General features: G+C 26.6%; 1 protein-coding gene across 2 annotated transcripts in view; it reads right to left on the reverse strand.

The window, feature by feature from the left end:
• LOC113549402 (sodium-dependent nutrient amino acid transporter 1-like) overlaps positions 1 to 17,665 on the reverse strand; it is a 41,537-nt gene that overhangs the window by 10,185 nt on the left and 13,687 nt on the right. Inside the window, exon 2 of one of the 2 annotated variants that reach the window (XM_026950679.1) lies at positions 15,962 to 16,594. In XM_026950679.1, coding sequence (XP_026806480.1) covers positions 15,962 to 16,594 — 633 coding nt within the window. Of the gene's footprint in view, positions 1 to 2,052; positions 2,622 to 15,961; positions 16,595 to 17,665 lie in introns of those variants that run through there. The other variant, XM_026950680.1, reaches the window with a different exon arrangement.

Below are 17,665 nucleotides of genomic sequence, written 5' to 3' on the forward strand. Positions count from 1 at the left end.
ATGACTATTTTTAAGTACGCGGGTGTACACTGTATACAGACCTAATTCTAGTACTACCTTATACTATATACGATTTTTGAGATCCGATAGAATTAGTTCGTCTGTTTCATACATCGATACAACATGTTATGTACATTGTACATATTATATTATCTTTTGTGTTTTGTGTAATATTAATGTAACTTATCCAGCTTTGTTTATACATTATATTATATTATAAGCAAAGCAAATTTTTAACTCTAAACATTCTCGCGTTAGCACTCAGTTAAATATTATTTTTATTTTTTTGTAATATATGGTTTTATACACATATAATACAATATTATGCATATTTTTTTTGTAGGTACAAATAAAACTTATTTTAATAAATTACATGCATTCTGATGTCATTGAAAAAAAGTAGTTATCACAATGATAAATAATTATCTGGTTTATTTGCAAAAAATAGTGTTATATGTATATAGTTACTTCGAATTATACATGTTTACAATCCAAGAATTTTAAGTCGTATTTAACAATTTTCACGTTAATATTTAGTATAATTACAATCGATTATAATTTGGTTGATAACAAGTATACAAATTGTATTTTTAATGTTTGCGTCGTAATCCAAAATAATATTTTGCTAGGTACGTATATCATTAACAGACCTAGTAGTACTTTCGCCCATTAAATATCAAATAAAAACTACTATTAAAACATTTAGAGAAGATACTATATACAAACATTATATATACTGTTTTATGTTATGGATCATTTTAAATTAGATATTTATCATGAAAAATATCATAATTATGAGTATTTAATTTTTTAATTTCCCACGGTTTCTCATACTGAAAAATACTAATTAACAACAAGTTACGTTCACAATTTCATTTTCCCCGGTAGATAGCAAATCTTACATTTTATGAACTAAAAAATAAAATAAACTTTTGTTTGAAACCAATTTGAAATGACAATATTGATTAACACGATATTCTATTATACATAATATTAGTAAATACTAAATAGTAAAAACAAAACAATTCGATATGAAGTAAAATACAAGATAAACTAAATACTTTTTGTAAATATTTATTTTAATATGTTGCGTACCTAATATTCCATTTTAGTGAAGCAATAAAATATTTCTTAAAATTGATTTATGATGAAATCGTGAATAATATGGTAAACATGTATTCAAAATTCCAATGCAAATACGTAATATGCACTTATAGACATAAAAAAACAAACTAAACTAAATATTCAACTATTTTTAATTCTCGCGAATGTATAACTAAATGACTTATTAATATTTTGTATACATATAAAACATACAACAATAAATGAAAACTATTACCAACGAACACCCAAGCAACATCCATAAAATTCTGAAATTTCCTATTAAGAATAAGAAACCTTCTTAAACAAATATAACGCAACTACTTATATTAAATCTGTATGTTAATACTTTTAAATGAGATAAAAATCATATTCAAATCTATTACTTACAATACGTATTAATTCCATTATAAAACTATAGTTTTAAGATGCCACAGATAGTATTTTAATAAATAATAATAATAATGATATCAATAATAATTATCGTAATAAATCTTTTTTCTTTTTAATGACATATATTTTCATATACGCTGTTAGTAACTAGGGAAGTGATATTTGTATGATATTACTAATTAGTAATAACTATAGACCACCAACCTCGGTTAACTCACTATAATAGGATATGACGAATTATAACTATCTGTTTTGTTGGGGAAAACGTAAAATCGAATTTGGAAATTTAACCACTCCATAACGATATAGTATCTTTATCCTAAATATATTAAATAGAGATGACTTATAAAGTATTTTTTTAGCGTAGGTGTAGGTGCAATCGTGAGGAAGTTTAAAGTGGGTGGGAGGTAGACTTCGCGAGACGGGAAGTCGTAATCCGATCGCGACACAACATTTTTAACGCGTCATTGATGAGGTCACGTCGATATGCACGTGAATACGTGATGAATATATATAATATATTTATATATCATGTATATACACATATTGCATACACACCAAACTTTGCTTTTGTACTATTTCGTTCACGATGTCAAATGCTGCGAACTTTCGGCGGATGGCCGCCGTCAACGAAAAACACATGTGGAGAACTCCGCTCTCTCCTCTCTCCGCGATACATCCGACGTATATATCACGTTATCATCTTGTTACCTATGAATAAGTCTCACCGCCAACTAGCACTGTTCTATTTATTATTTACAAAAACGAAATCAAGAGATCAATAAATAAAAAATGTTAACGTGGTAAAATAATAACGTGTAATGTCGCAGCACCGCAATAATTATAATACATGTTCGGTATAGTTCAACGAGGACTGACGTGCACGGAAAACCGACTAAACGAGCGGAGGATCGATGTAACACGGTTACAATTATAATATTATTATTACTACTATTATTATTATTATTGTTATGCACACGCGCACACTCCACGGATGACGCGACCAGTGACCAACGCAGGATCGAGCGAATAATTGTAACCTATCGTCGACACTTGAACCTGGGTGGACGGTTAAACAAAATAACATAAATACGACAACAGAATTAAAATAATAAAATAATATAGAGGTCTACCTATATCGAGAGAGACCACGGTACTAGCCTCGTTATTATAGCGGAAGTATTTGCCTCCCCCCGCTAGACACGTGCGTCGCGCGCGCGCAATGATCACGACGTGACGATTGTTTACACACATGCAGCGGCGATAATATATGTACAAGCACGTGTCGATGACGATGACATACCTGTATAATATTATCGGCTATAAATATGTATCGTATAATATGTTTTATTACTTAAATATTCATGTTGTAAATGAAACCGTGTACACGGTAAAAATTATTGACGCGGTCACGGTGTGTAATCAACGTCTCTCGTTGTAGCTCATCCCTTCTGGATCTCAAGGATACCTTCCCTTATATTCATCACGTGCCCTTCGTGATTTTTTTCCTTGGCCTAGTTTCTATATCCACAATATCACCTTATACACAACCTAGTTCGGGGATTATGTTTTTCAGTAAGCTATAATATACAGTAATATTATACTTCGTTAAACCATAATTTGTATTAACTTCCTACCCATGTCAATTTCACTTGCACTATTTACATCTTCCAAATTTTGTGTACTAGTTTCATGCCTATACATAAACCCAAATCTGTTAATGGTAAATGGTTAAAAAACACTTTTATTCTGGAAAGCCTTTTTTACAGCTCATTATGTCTTTTTTATTATTGAAACATTCTTCTATTAATTTACAGATAAACTTCAGATAATTAACACCCAGTATATACAGTATACACATCGTTTTGTAGACATTATTTTCGCAAAAATGTTTGCGTTTTAATAAAAAATAATAAGTAAGTACTAATATAAGTAATATTGTGGATATATTTTGTGATAGCAATTATTGTATAGAATATAGATGATAGTATAATGCATAATGAAAGAAAATAATTTAAATCACCTAAGCGAGAAATCAAATATTTATTAAAACAAAACATTTTAATGAGAATCGAAACATTTAGGTATCTAGAAGTACATATTAGCAACATTGATTAAGTTCATAAGAATAAAACATTTTTTTATTTTTATTTTAGTCGAAAATAAATGAATCACCCCATATGTTTGAACTAGTATAATACTCCTCTTGTATATAATTAACAAAAATCACTAAAATATATTAATATAAAAAACTAATAAATGTTGAAATAATATTAAATTGTATAAAACTAGTTTGAGTAAAAAAACATATTTTGTATTTATTTAAGTCTTAGGATCTTATTGTAGTTAAACTTAGTAAATATATCGTAAAAAATCTTACTCATAAAACTTAAAATCATGTTAACATATTATTATAACGTATAGTGAAAATATAAAACACATTTTAGCCCATAAAAAAATCATATAACAACCATATCATATTTTACGATTATACTACGATAATATAATTTAATATTTATCAAACAAACTTATCACAAAATATGATATATTTTAGAAGAAAAAAAATTTATAAAAAAATTTTTATCAGTTAACTAGTACATAATTTTTAGTTGCTTAAGTTGAAGAAATGTAGTATTAATATGTGAAATACATAAAATTAATCCAACCTAAACAATTATTTGTTTTGAAAGATTACCGATTAAATAATAAAGTTTATTATTTAAATTTAAGTTCTTGATCATCTTTTGCATCTAACCATTCAACAATACATTTTATTGACGAGTTAATAAACTATAAATAACTTCAATCAATCCGCATGTAAAATAATGAGCAGTTTTGGGTGAACGTTTGATTATTAGCCCGGACTAACAAATAGACACTTCAGTTTTATTTATTTGTTTAGATAAAGATATAGATTATAAAAAGCTTATATAGAAATTCATCTCTATACTTTTAAACATCAGTTTTTAGGTTCTATACAATAACTTATTATACATGATACTTATACAAAATTTAAAATATTATAAGTAAGTATTGTTTTTTTTCTTATTATATAAAATTAAAACCAAACTCGTCGAACAAGCTTTACAGATTCGTATAATATGTATTCATGCTTATTCACGTTAATTCATATTTTAAATGATCATAATATGTATTATTGACTATAGTATTTTAATTTTTTACATTACCTACATCGTAACTAGGTACTTGAAAAACTTGTTTGTATAACGCACAAGGAAAAATGGACGCACCCGTTTGAGCGCGAGGACATTTAGGTGCATCCATTTGGGTTCGAGTATTATTTAGACACAAAAAAATAATAATAATACAATTTACAATTGAAAATGTGTGTTGTCTTTTAAAAATATTAAAATAAATGCCAATAATGCTATTTTTAAATGTATTCAAAAAAGTTAATACTTAATAAGATAATAACGTTTACTGTTAAAATAATCAACCAATATTAAGAATATTATAAATAAAAAAAATACATGAAAAATCCACCTGCTAATGAGTTTTAAAAAATAAAAAAAAACAACAATATTGTATAATAATATAATATTTCTTTTGGCTTTCAACTAAGTTTGAGGTTCATCGATATTCGATTTTAAATTAGTTTGTACGATCAGTTAACACGCATATTCACTTGTTCTAAAACAAATACTACTGTATTGTCACACGATGTATTTAATCACTGACGATAATATAAATATAATAGATACAACACACTATCAAGGTTGATCTACAGCTTCTGTGAATAATAATAATCTCGGGTCTATCGGAGAAATCGAATTCCAACCTTATTCAGGGACGTGAAGATAGATAGTACGTGTTCGTTCATGACACGGTTTTTTGTACAAAATATTTCCTGGCCGATGTTTTTTTCAACTACATATCTATAAAAACATACCTACGTAGATGATGCGCACGTATGACGTCTATAATACGAGTTTTATTATTATTATGAACTATGTTTTTACTTTTTAATAATACACGTTTTACAAGTTTAAGCGCGTTTTGTGAGAAAAATCGATATAGCGTAAAAATGTGCTTCACAAAAGAATAACCGGTTATCACTTTCCATGTCACTACCTAAACTTATAATTGCTGTGGCATTTTAAAACATGGATTTAGAGCACTTAACTTTAAATCATCATGGCGGACAGTGAGATGTGAAATGGCATTGTTTCGTGCAGATAACATATTGAATTAATATGCTTTAGAAACTAAATCAAGAACAATAAAGAACGCGTTAAAATAAATTCCAAAAAACCAACATGCGTCATTATTTATCTATATATATATTTTTATTTTTTTTTTTTTGTTGGCAGGTAGTTTTATTATTGAATTAAAACTGGTTAATAAATTGAATGTAAATAAAAATTAATATCATAAATATAGAGATATTGTATAATCATGGAATATGACTAATAATTAATAATATTTAATAATACACATTCAATAACTTAAAAATAATTTCACCATTTTTTGATTTTATCTTATCGTATTTTACCAACAAATACGTGAAATCACTTTATCGCTAGGGGAATACTGACATTTAATATTTAACAACTTAGCTTGAAATCCATACATATATTAGTATATTACCCGAGTAACTTAAAGAAACATGTTTAGTATTGTAATGTAGTATAATATTAATATATTATGTAGTATGTACCTATCTTCGTATAAGAACTACTTCTCCGATACAGGAAATAATCAAAAGTAAAGTCATCGAACTTGATAGTTGATATACCCGTTTAAATATTTTAATAACTTTCGCAGTACAATAAACTAGGCCATGGTAATGCTACAATGACAACGATACAATATCTGATACCATTTAAAAAATAATAATTGTAATTATTCAGAGGTCATAGATATAAGTTAAATTTCAATTTAAGATAAAACACCTCATTCAAAGTACAAATTGATTTTAATATGTTAAATAATAAACGTCATATAATCTAAATGTAATCAAAGTAAGTATAAATTGAGTTCATGATGATTTCTAAAACCAAATAACCGCAATACTTAATTGTATTCTGCATTTAGAACAAAATTGAGGTTATGGTTATTTCGTAAAACTTCAAAGTTAAAAAGAACTGGGAGGTCACTATATAGTATGGTATGTGTTGAGTGTAAAATATCGTTGTGTAAGGTACTGTGTAATGGACGTGTTAAATTTGAATTCAATGATAAATCATCACATACGATAAACCATTCTGAATAGCCTATATATTACTAAGGAGGATATTTTATAATATATTTATATTTATATTAGTATATATATAAATTAATAATACGGTAGATTAAACTAAGTATTGCAAAAATAATTTACATATATTTTTTTTAAATAGTAAGGCATAGAAAAATTGATTTTAAATTTTACCATAAGGTCATAGCCCATACAATAACAATACAATAAATGCATTTTAAATTTCAATAAATATTATTTATACTGTTTAATACATACAATTAAATTGAATTGTTATTTATTAATAAACATTATATTTAACTGCTAATATAAATAATAAAATAAATAATTTATATAACAATAAAATAGTCATTTAAAATGACATGTACCAATAAATACTACTAAATAATACTAAAACTATAGTATTTATAATCAATGATATTATTTTATTAGGTATTATAACAAATAATTACTAAGTTCCTATTTTCTTTCAAAAAAATAATATATATTTACTCCGTGGCTTGTACGTTAACATGACCTCATATAATGTATACCTTCGTGATAATATATACTTTATATACATTACGTTAGTTTTAAATTGGTACCTAATAAGTAATGACATCATTTTTAATACAGATTTTGTGAAATAATATTTGATTTGAATACAGCTTATGAAATACAAACGAAGAATAATTATAAATTATAATAATTATTTCAAATGCGTATAACAACCTACATAAATACTTTATAAATACGTTATAATATATTTTATACATATGCTAAATAACTGAAGTAGTGCTTTCTTTGTGTAACTTAAGACCTTCCTAACAAAAATTCATATTCATTTTGCTCCTTCAACAATTTATGGGTTATTTTGAAAATAAAAATGTATACTAAAAAAAAAAAAATCCATTCAAATATTAAATGACAAATGTATATCATATTATTCATATTCATTAGTTCATAATTCATGTAATTCATATTTTTAAATATTTGTTATAATATTTATAAATACTTTTTTTAGAACTGAACAATAATAATAAAAAAATGTTGTATTACATACACAATGTAAGTAAGCAAATATAAATATAAATTAAAACACATTGTTGTATTGTAGTTTTATAAACACAATCGGGTAGTCATAATTTTATATTTTATGGTATTTGAAAAAAAAAATTAATATTTTCCATGAATAAGCAATAATATAAAACCATGATATAGTTAGTGATTATATTCTTTTTCGCTTATAATTATATTATTGTTTAATTTATAAAAACCTGTCTAAATTACTAAAAATTATCCTCCACGTTTACTTTGACGAGCTCATATTGTATTTGACAAAATACTATTTCAAAATCAATAAATTATTTACTTATGGTTTACTATTTTGATATTTTAAAGACTTAATAAAAGAAAAGATAACGAATAATATGTACTTAAGCTATTATGTTTATAAGATAATAGGTAAATGATAAAATAAAACCAATATCATCAATAAATTTAAATCACACAAAAGTTAAATATTAAAAAAAAAAACCACTGGTTTTCCGAAATTTTTAAAGGAAATTTAAAATTTATTTTTAAGTTTGCCATGAGATCAAAGCCCTTACAATAACAATACAACAAATATTATTTGTAATGTCTCATTTATAGAAATATATATTATCGTTTAAAAAAGCATGTAAATTTTCTTGACTTTGAAACATGATATCAACTATAATCATCAAAAACTTCTTTCAGATCATTACCACTGTTACGTGGATGACCAATGATAAATATATCATGTATAATTAATTAATAAATAATAATTAATAAGTTTATTATATACAAGAATAATTGGAAAGAATAATTCAGCTTCGAGTTGAAACGAATAAAAAAAATGTCACGAGAAAATTAAAATGTACCATCGAATGATCAAAAATCAACATATTTCTATACATAAACTTATGTTATTTATTACAAATAAAATAAAAATCATTATTCTTACACAATTATTCTCAAAAAATAACAAAAAGAAAAAACGAGAGTTGTATATAACCACTGAAGACGACGATAGTTGTAGGTAGCAGTTGAAAATTTAATCACAAAACCGTTGTCAATTGTTTACCCGCGCCTAGCTAAGCCACTACACCATGAGTGTACATATACATCTAAATATACACCGAACCTATTGTTTACATCGACTAATCTGCCTACTGTCATACACTCATACATATTGTATTCAATATACATGATGATCCATTTAAATGTCTATAGTTATTCTATTTATTTATTTATTTATTTTTAAACGGAAAGTAATCCAAAGCAAAGAATAAGTTTGATAAAATAATATTTATAATATAATATATAAAATAGTAATTACAGTTAATACAATAAAAATAAAACAAATAAAAGTGTATATTGATCAATCACAGATACCTAAGTTAATGAAAATGATAAAAATTTTGTATTTTATTCAAAAACATTTATTTATCTACTATATTACTAACAGATAACAAAATATTTATATTATGTGAGAAAAACGTGTTTATTTTTTTGAAGGTTAAAAAAAATTATTTTTTAACCTCATGATTTTTTATTTTAAAAGTAATTAGACTAATTAAAAGGGATAATCGATATATTGTTTAGTAATTTGTATAAGAAGTACAATTGATTCTTTCTATTTTTTAAGGATCTCAAATTTAGATAATTAAAGATATTGACATATTGTCAAAACCTAAGTGAGGAAGTCTGTTGAAATAAATTTAGAAACAAATATATCAAAAAACTTTATTTTTAATTTTTTTAATTACAGCATAGTAACTAATATCAAAAGTTTCCCAAATAATCTATCCATGTTTTACTTAAGAGGTGTAATTAAAAAATGGTTATATAAAGACTTTTTAATGTAAATAGTGTAAAATTAAAATCATAAAAATTGTGTTTTATTAAGCCAAATACGGAAAGAACTTTTTCTTGATTAAAAATATGAGTAGATTAAATTTAAGCTGAATTAAAATATTCCACAAAGATCTTTGATTTAAGAAAATAATATAGTATAGAGTATGGAAAAATAAGTTATAGCTAATAAAATAATATTAGGTTTTTTTTTTAACAGTACTTCGAAACATATTTAAGTTGAGAAACATGTTGCTTATAATACACCAATTAAAAATATTATAACAAAATCTTTTTATCAAAACCTAACTTAACCTGACATCCTCTAAATTATAAACATATTATTTAAAAATCTTAACAACATCTATAAATAAAAGAAAAATAGAATAATTTATAAAAAAAACGTATGTACCTTATATTTTTTTTAATTGTTTTTCATTATATTTTTTTTAGATTTCGCTTTTTTTATATACATATTTTATTTTATATCCAGATATCCCCAAATTTTATTATTTGTATTAGTTTATTAGTTAAAAATATTTAAAATTTAAATGAACAGGGACACGGAGTATTGGATCAACATTTTTGAGGGTTCTCCAATATCACTTTATTCTGCTCGTCTAAGTTTAAATACTTTCTAAGTTATTATATTAACTACTTGTACAAAAAATATTCAATTTCGGAATATTATGAAATTAAAAATGCATATTTTCTTTCAAAAAAATAGAAAATTTTATTTTGCAATAAAATATAAAATTTTCAAAAAACTTTTGAAATTTTTTGAAATAATTAGTATTGTCACTTAAATGGATCACATTTAACTTTTTTGTTATAAATACAAATCAGACCGACTTAAGACAAGTCCGTTATCGAGGATATATACCTATTGAGCTGAAATCTGCCTTCTTAAAAAAAAAAAAAAAAATCGCTAGATCTATCATTCACAGGCGTTGACTACACTCAGCTTCACTATCACGACGATAGCACAGGGTGCGTTCCGTCGCCACACTTATATCCACTCACACTGTGTATATATAAATTATAAAGGTGCTATATAATAATACTAATAATAATAATATATGTATTATATTTGTTGCGCACGCTGTCATCGTTTCGTTTTTATTTTTTATAGGCACTAGGCGCGCATCGGCACAATAAGCACCGTTGCACGTTGACATTGTCATCGCGTATATACAGACCATACATAAATGAGAATTTTTAATTTTCGTGTCGGTCGTGCATATGTACGACACATACCATTCCATTGTAATCGAATAGCGTATATATATACACACACGCACCATTCCATTGTAATCGAATATCGTATATAAATATATATATAAATGCTGCACACACACACACGCACACCGCGCCTCAATCCACTGCAGTCGTCTCCGTTACCTACAGGTGTATATTATATATATACAGCGTGTGTATGGTGCACACTTATTGTTATTCGTTCCTCGCTTTGACTATAAGTAATAATAATAATACTTAAGTATTTAGTCCAACAAGAACCTTGTAGTTATCATGAAGACGATAACCATTACGAATCGCCTACATATCCTTTATTATTATTATTATTATATATACAATATACATAGAAGGAAATATAATGTAGATCGGTACTATAAAAAAAAAAAAATTGTTTTTAAAAAAACAGTAAGAGGCTCGTGCCCAAATGGTGTCACACAAACAATGACCGACACGTACTGTCATCCAAAGAATATTAATTTTAACGAAGAAAAAATATATGAAATAGAATGATAATTCGATTATATAATATAAGATTCATGTGGTTCGTCTTAAGGGCGTATAATATAATGAACACGTCGTGCGTCACCAAGACGAAAACAATATTTTTTGTTATTATTGATGGGCCTGATGGGGTACAATGACTAGGTCTAGAAAATCATTAAATGTACCCAAGTAGTTCTAACATTTTATAGAGTGCCCAATACTCCATTTACTACTACGGCGCTTATCCAATATTTATAATTTTTAAATACTCAAAAATTATAACTAATTTACTTATTTGATATTAAATTTGTATGCATCGAATTGCTACAGAAAATATTCTGCTTCGAGGTATGCAATTAAAAATTTATGTTGTACAATGATATCAAATTATATAAAAAAATATTACAAGTTTTCAAAATAGTGAGTATAAACATCAATCATCTTGTATAATATAGTAATTTATCGTATACACATAATTTAATCTGCAGTCTGATATACATCCATGCTTTGGTTAGAATGGTTAGATTTTTAAGTATACTTTCGAGGTGCTTTTGAACAAATATATGTTTAATAATTTTGATTTTGTATATCTAAAGGGTTACATAATACCGATAAAAAAAAATTTGGTGGAAGTTTAGAATGTTTAATACGGGTACTAAACCTGTACACAATATACATTACAAATACACAAATTAATGATTTTAAATACCGATAATCTAAAAAAGTTAAAACAAGCTCTTAAAATTCAACATAATGTTTGAAAATATAATCAGTTACGTACCAGATGGAATTTTATCTCATTTACCATAGAAATATATTTTTTTGTACTCACCTAAATGTAAATAATTTACACTTAAATTGTATTAGTTCCATTATATCAAGTTATACAATATTCCATATTTTATCGTATTATATCGTATTGTAACAAGACAACGATTAAAAAAGATGTTTTAATCCATTAGAACACGTTCTCTTAAGTATAATATCAATATTGAATTAAAACCACATGGCGCATTAAAATCTATAATTGTACTATTATTCACCGTTTATAATATTCATTACATAAAGAACAAATATATCAAATTTCAAAATAACAAATAACATTATATTTTATGTTTAAAATTTATTGAGAACTTAGAACATATTATATTATAATAATATAATATATCATCATCTTGCCTTCTAAATTAGATATCCATATCATAGAAAAAAAACTATTAAAATGTATAACTACGGTCAATTTAAAACGTGCAAAACGTAATAATATATCAAATGTAACATTTTATATTAGTTACGTTAAAATATCTATGTAACGTATACCTTATACCTATAGCATTATAATACAAGTATTGTTTTAACAATACATTATAAAATCGAGGATTAAATATTATTATAGTATTATTATACTATAAATCTAAATAGCTTAAAAAATCAATTATATTTCTGATAATTTACATATATTATATAATGATTCAATGGATACTATTGATAAGTGATAAAGTAAATATAATATTTTAATTTCCCTCATGTTTGGAATCTATTATCTATTTTAAGTTTATATCATAAAACTTAATCCATAAAATCTACCTACCAAAATTACGATTTATGAATTTCATTATTTACATATAGACATATAGTAATATAATACATTTTATAAATAAATTCAAATTATAATTAAATTTTTTAATCGCCTTACTAATTGTACTTAAACGACCGAAAACATCATTATTTATAAAATTTAAAACCAAATAAACGACGTATATCTATGTTTCAAATAAAATATTCAACTTTCAACATAAATAAATCAAAAATATTATTTAAAATATACAACATTATTATTAATCATCTATCTACTAAGCTGTTACAAGATTTTTTCTATATAATATTATATTGCACTTTTATATATAATATATATATAAAATATTTATTCGGTGGTCGTTTGTAATACAATGTATGCAATATGCATAACCAATTGTGCATTATGAATTTATACAGCAAAATGTGTATAAGATAAGAAAAAAGTTAGTCCTACCAATTACAAAACTTCCTACTGCACAAAAACATCATTAACTGTCAAAAATAATACACTCGTATTTTATTAACCCTAAAATATTACGTGATTCTCTACACACAATGAAAATTTACTACGCTCACATTTCGGTGACTTGGTGATGTTTCTTGTATTTATTTAAGAAACGAAAGACTAAAATAAAAAAAAAACCACTATTTCCATTTTTTGAGTCCATTTTTTCTAAAATAATTTAAATAAACAGATTTGTGTGGTTCACGGTCCGCAGAATTTAACAAGCTGTGCAATTTCGCCTTGTCAAGGCCGCCGCGCACGAAACTATATAGTTATTATTATTTATTATAATTGGAGGTTCTACGGCAATTGAATCAGAAATTCAGTTTAAATGCTACTTTGCATCACACACAAATTCGTTATCAGTAAGGTTTAAATTTATATGCGTTAAAAAATCACGAAATATATATTATGCACCAAAAATTCGCTAACATACTCTAAAATATGATCGCAAAGTCATGTTAAAAAAATTAATTAATATAAAACAAATTACAGATTAAATCAATATTTATTTATTCATTTATTATTGTTTAATTATAATTTCCAAAAAATAGATATGTATAAAAATATTAATTTCTCGAAATTTTACGTTAAGTTTTTATTTTAGTTACCAAATAATGTAATTTTCCATAAACAAAAAAATCTTATATAAACTTAAAATTGTAAAATATGCTCTCAAAAATATAAAATGTTGAAATATGCACAAAAATACTCAAAAAAAATCGTATTTTTAATTAAACATACTTTCTATACAATACATAATATTTTGTGCTTACTCAGCCTATACTGTACGATCGACCAGTAAAAATATGCAAATGTATACAAATCCAAGCCCCTATCAGTCATCACAATCGCTTTTTGACTAGGTAAATGACGAATTTCAGCATATTTGATAACGGTTATTTTTATTGATCGCTTGACTGGAACTGACGTAGCACGTAGATACCTATATTACTATTATAATGTAACGATTTTAGTACCTACGTACTACACGATACATACGCGGGTAGAATTACATTAATACATAATAATAAATTATTTTCTTTATTAGTCCTACTATTGTTTAGTTTTCAAGCCCTGAGGATGTACAATTAATTTCTAACGGAAAATAACAACAAATCATTCAAACTAAAACCTATTGATTGTAGTTCAATTTAATTTTGCCAGTAGCAGCACATTCCGTATACGTGGATATTATTTTGATTTTCGTAATTTATTTTCAAAATGTTTGGTATACAGTATATACTATATAGTGTTATGTACAGACAAATTAATAACCAAATCATTACTAACATTAGTTATGTGTAATTTTGTATTGCAACCTTGATTATAATAAAAAAATAACGTATTTTAATATAAAGTTAAATTTTTCATTTATATATTTATAATAATTAATAGATAACATTACTTGTAAGTATGTATATTAATAATATTTAAAATATAAAAACGTGTAGCTTACCTCAGTTTAACGATAAAATTACTTCATAAATATTTTTGGATTTGAATTTTAATTTATTACTTTTTTATTTATTATTATTAGGTATCATTAATATTAAATGTATATTTTACTGTTCCAATAAATGCAAAATCACGCATAATCAACTCGGTTAATAATTAATAAAGGATAAAGGATCATGTAATCGACATGAAATAGGTTTTTATTCCCTAGGTTAGGTTATAACTTATAACTTAAAATACAGACAAACATAATCCGTAGTAGAATATTCTGTAATACACAGTATTTACTGATTTACTTTGAGTAACTAATAATAGTAATATATATTGTGTGTCTGGAACAAACATTACAGCACAAAGGTGTGTCGAAAAATATATCTATAAAAACACTAAACACTTATATAACTGATCAAAACAGATCCACGTGTAATGTACTTAAAATATTATAATTACACTAACTACACTTGTTGCGCGCTTTCACCCTAATGTAGCGTTTGTTGTTTATATACAACATTAGCATACCTACATAGTGTATCCATAACTGTCCTAACTATGTATAGCAGTTGTTATTAGACCCCATCTCAATTGACGGTCCATCAACTCATATTACGTTTTTCACGGTGCCAAACGTTTTTCTTCATCATAATCACTTTTTTGAATTTGAAAAAGATTTAAAATTATAATCTAAAAAATGACCAAATGTACTTATCGATCGAATTTTTATAGGATGGAGTTATAGATAAACACAACTTCAACCCTAACTATTCAGTGATTCGCGCTCCACCGTAGTGGAACATTTGTGACTTACTTGAGTGATAAGTTGTAAAATATTTTTGTATAAGTATGTAGTAATGTAGTAAACTGTAAACTGCAATATTGTACTTTACCCAACACATCGTAAGGGACTAATGGAAGATGAGCACATAATAGAAAACAATTATTTAAAAAAAAAGCGAAACTCCGATATTTTTCCAACTATTGCTTTATAACAATGTATTACAAGTATGAACGACGAGTATAATATTGCGATAATTGACTATATGACGTTATATTTATTTGGATCGCCCGCAGGATTTAGTTGGTACCAGAGTGGTATGTAATGGGTATGTACGTACCTTTGGCGTGTCATCGCTGTTGGCGTCGATTCCCACGAGCTTGGTGGTCGAGCCCATTGGGGTGTGACTGAACGGGGCGGCCGCGCCCCCGCGGAGATCGGCCGTGGTCCCCACCGCGATGGTCGCGGTACAGCAGTAGTCGTATTCGTCCCAAACGGCCGCACCGCCGAAATCGCTCAGCCCGCTCTCGTCGCGTCCACCCGTCGAAGCCGCGTCCGTCGTAACAGTAGTCGACGTCGTAGTAATCGCCGTGGCCGCGTCACAACCGTACACCAAATACGTTTCGCGGTCAAAATTGCAACAGTCGTGGTCGAGGTTTTCGTCGTCGTGATCGTCGTCGTGATCGTCGTCGTGATCGTCGTCGGCTGCGGCGGTAGCGCACGCGAACGCTGACACTCGCGGACTGACTGGCGATATAGGCGGCGGCGGCGACGGCGGCGGCACTGGCAGTCGTGACTGAGGCGGCCGACCGGCCGTGATGCGCTCTTCCCCGCCGACGGATTCCAGTTTGCGGAACACGCCGTAACACGACATTTCAGCGCTCGCCACTTCCGACGGGGCGCGCGACGACGTCATCATCGTCGATTCATTCTTGCCGCGCATCGCCGAAATGTTCGACACCGACCTTGTGATCTGTAAATGCACACATACATCACATTATTTTTTGTATATTAATAATGGTGATAATAATTTAGTAATGACTTGAACGTGTTGCATGTACAATATACTATTATAATAGCATATAAAAATACGTATTGTAATGCGTAATATGAATAATTAGCAATGTTATTAATTTTAAAATATGATTTATTTATTTTTACTATAATCATAGATTAAAAATACTAAAAAAATATGATCAAATATACTAGTATATATTTAATCTATGCTTTGACCAACTAGGCTCTTTTTTTACATTGCCGTATATGTACAATTTGTAATTTATTAATTTAATTAAACAGCGGCAAGCATAAAATAATATACATGATTAAAATAACATTAGCAAACATGTTTTAAAATATAAATAAAAGTTAACTTCACAATATTCAATTAGGCATTATAATATAACTGAAAATAAAAATTTAAGTTTGAAAATTTGGGTCCGCAAATACGTATTAGTGACTCATTTGCAAAATAATTAGTAATAGCATATGGATCGTAAATAGGAACGTTATTCAAATTGAACACTAAGGTACCTATACCTACTTTAAATAGATCGCGTGACAAATGCAAAATAAACAATTTTTCTAAATATTACTAATTAAATCAAAAGATTTTAACATATTTATTGTAAACAAAATATTTAAAATAAATATTTCGTACTTATCCAATATCCACTATTCACTACTATTTCATGGATACGAATATACAATATTAAAATCCACAAACATTATAAGACAACATAATTACAATAAAATATCATAGGAAATTACTTTCAAAGCAAATTTGTTATAATTATAAACTGAAACATAGCAAAATATTATGAAGAAATGAATGTTATCATTGTAAGATTGACAATTCACAAAAAACTTGCACTACCCAATCTTATTGAATCTAATCTAACCTTAATAAATACCTCACACTAAACATACTTACTGTTCTTCTATCTTTAAAGTTTTGAAAAAAAATCTCTTCGTAAGTTAGGTACCTATATATATAAAATATTTAATATATGGAGTAAAACAATCGTGTAATCACTATAGCTAT

Source organism: Rhopalosiphum maidis, chromosome 1 (assembly GCF_003676215.2).
Source record: "Rhopalosiphum maidis isolate BTI-1 chromosome 1, ASM367621v3, whole genome shotgun sequence".
Taxonomy (NCBI): Eukaryota; Metazoa; Arthropoda; class Insecta; order Hemiptera; family Aphididae; genus Rhopalosiphum; species Rhopalosiphum maidis.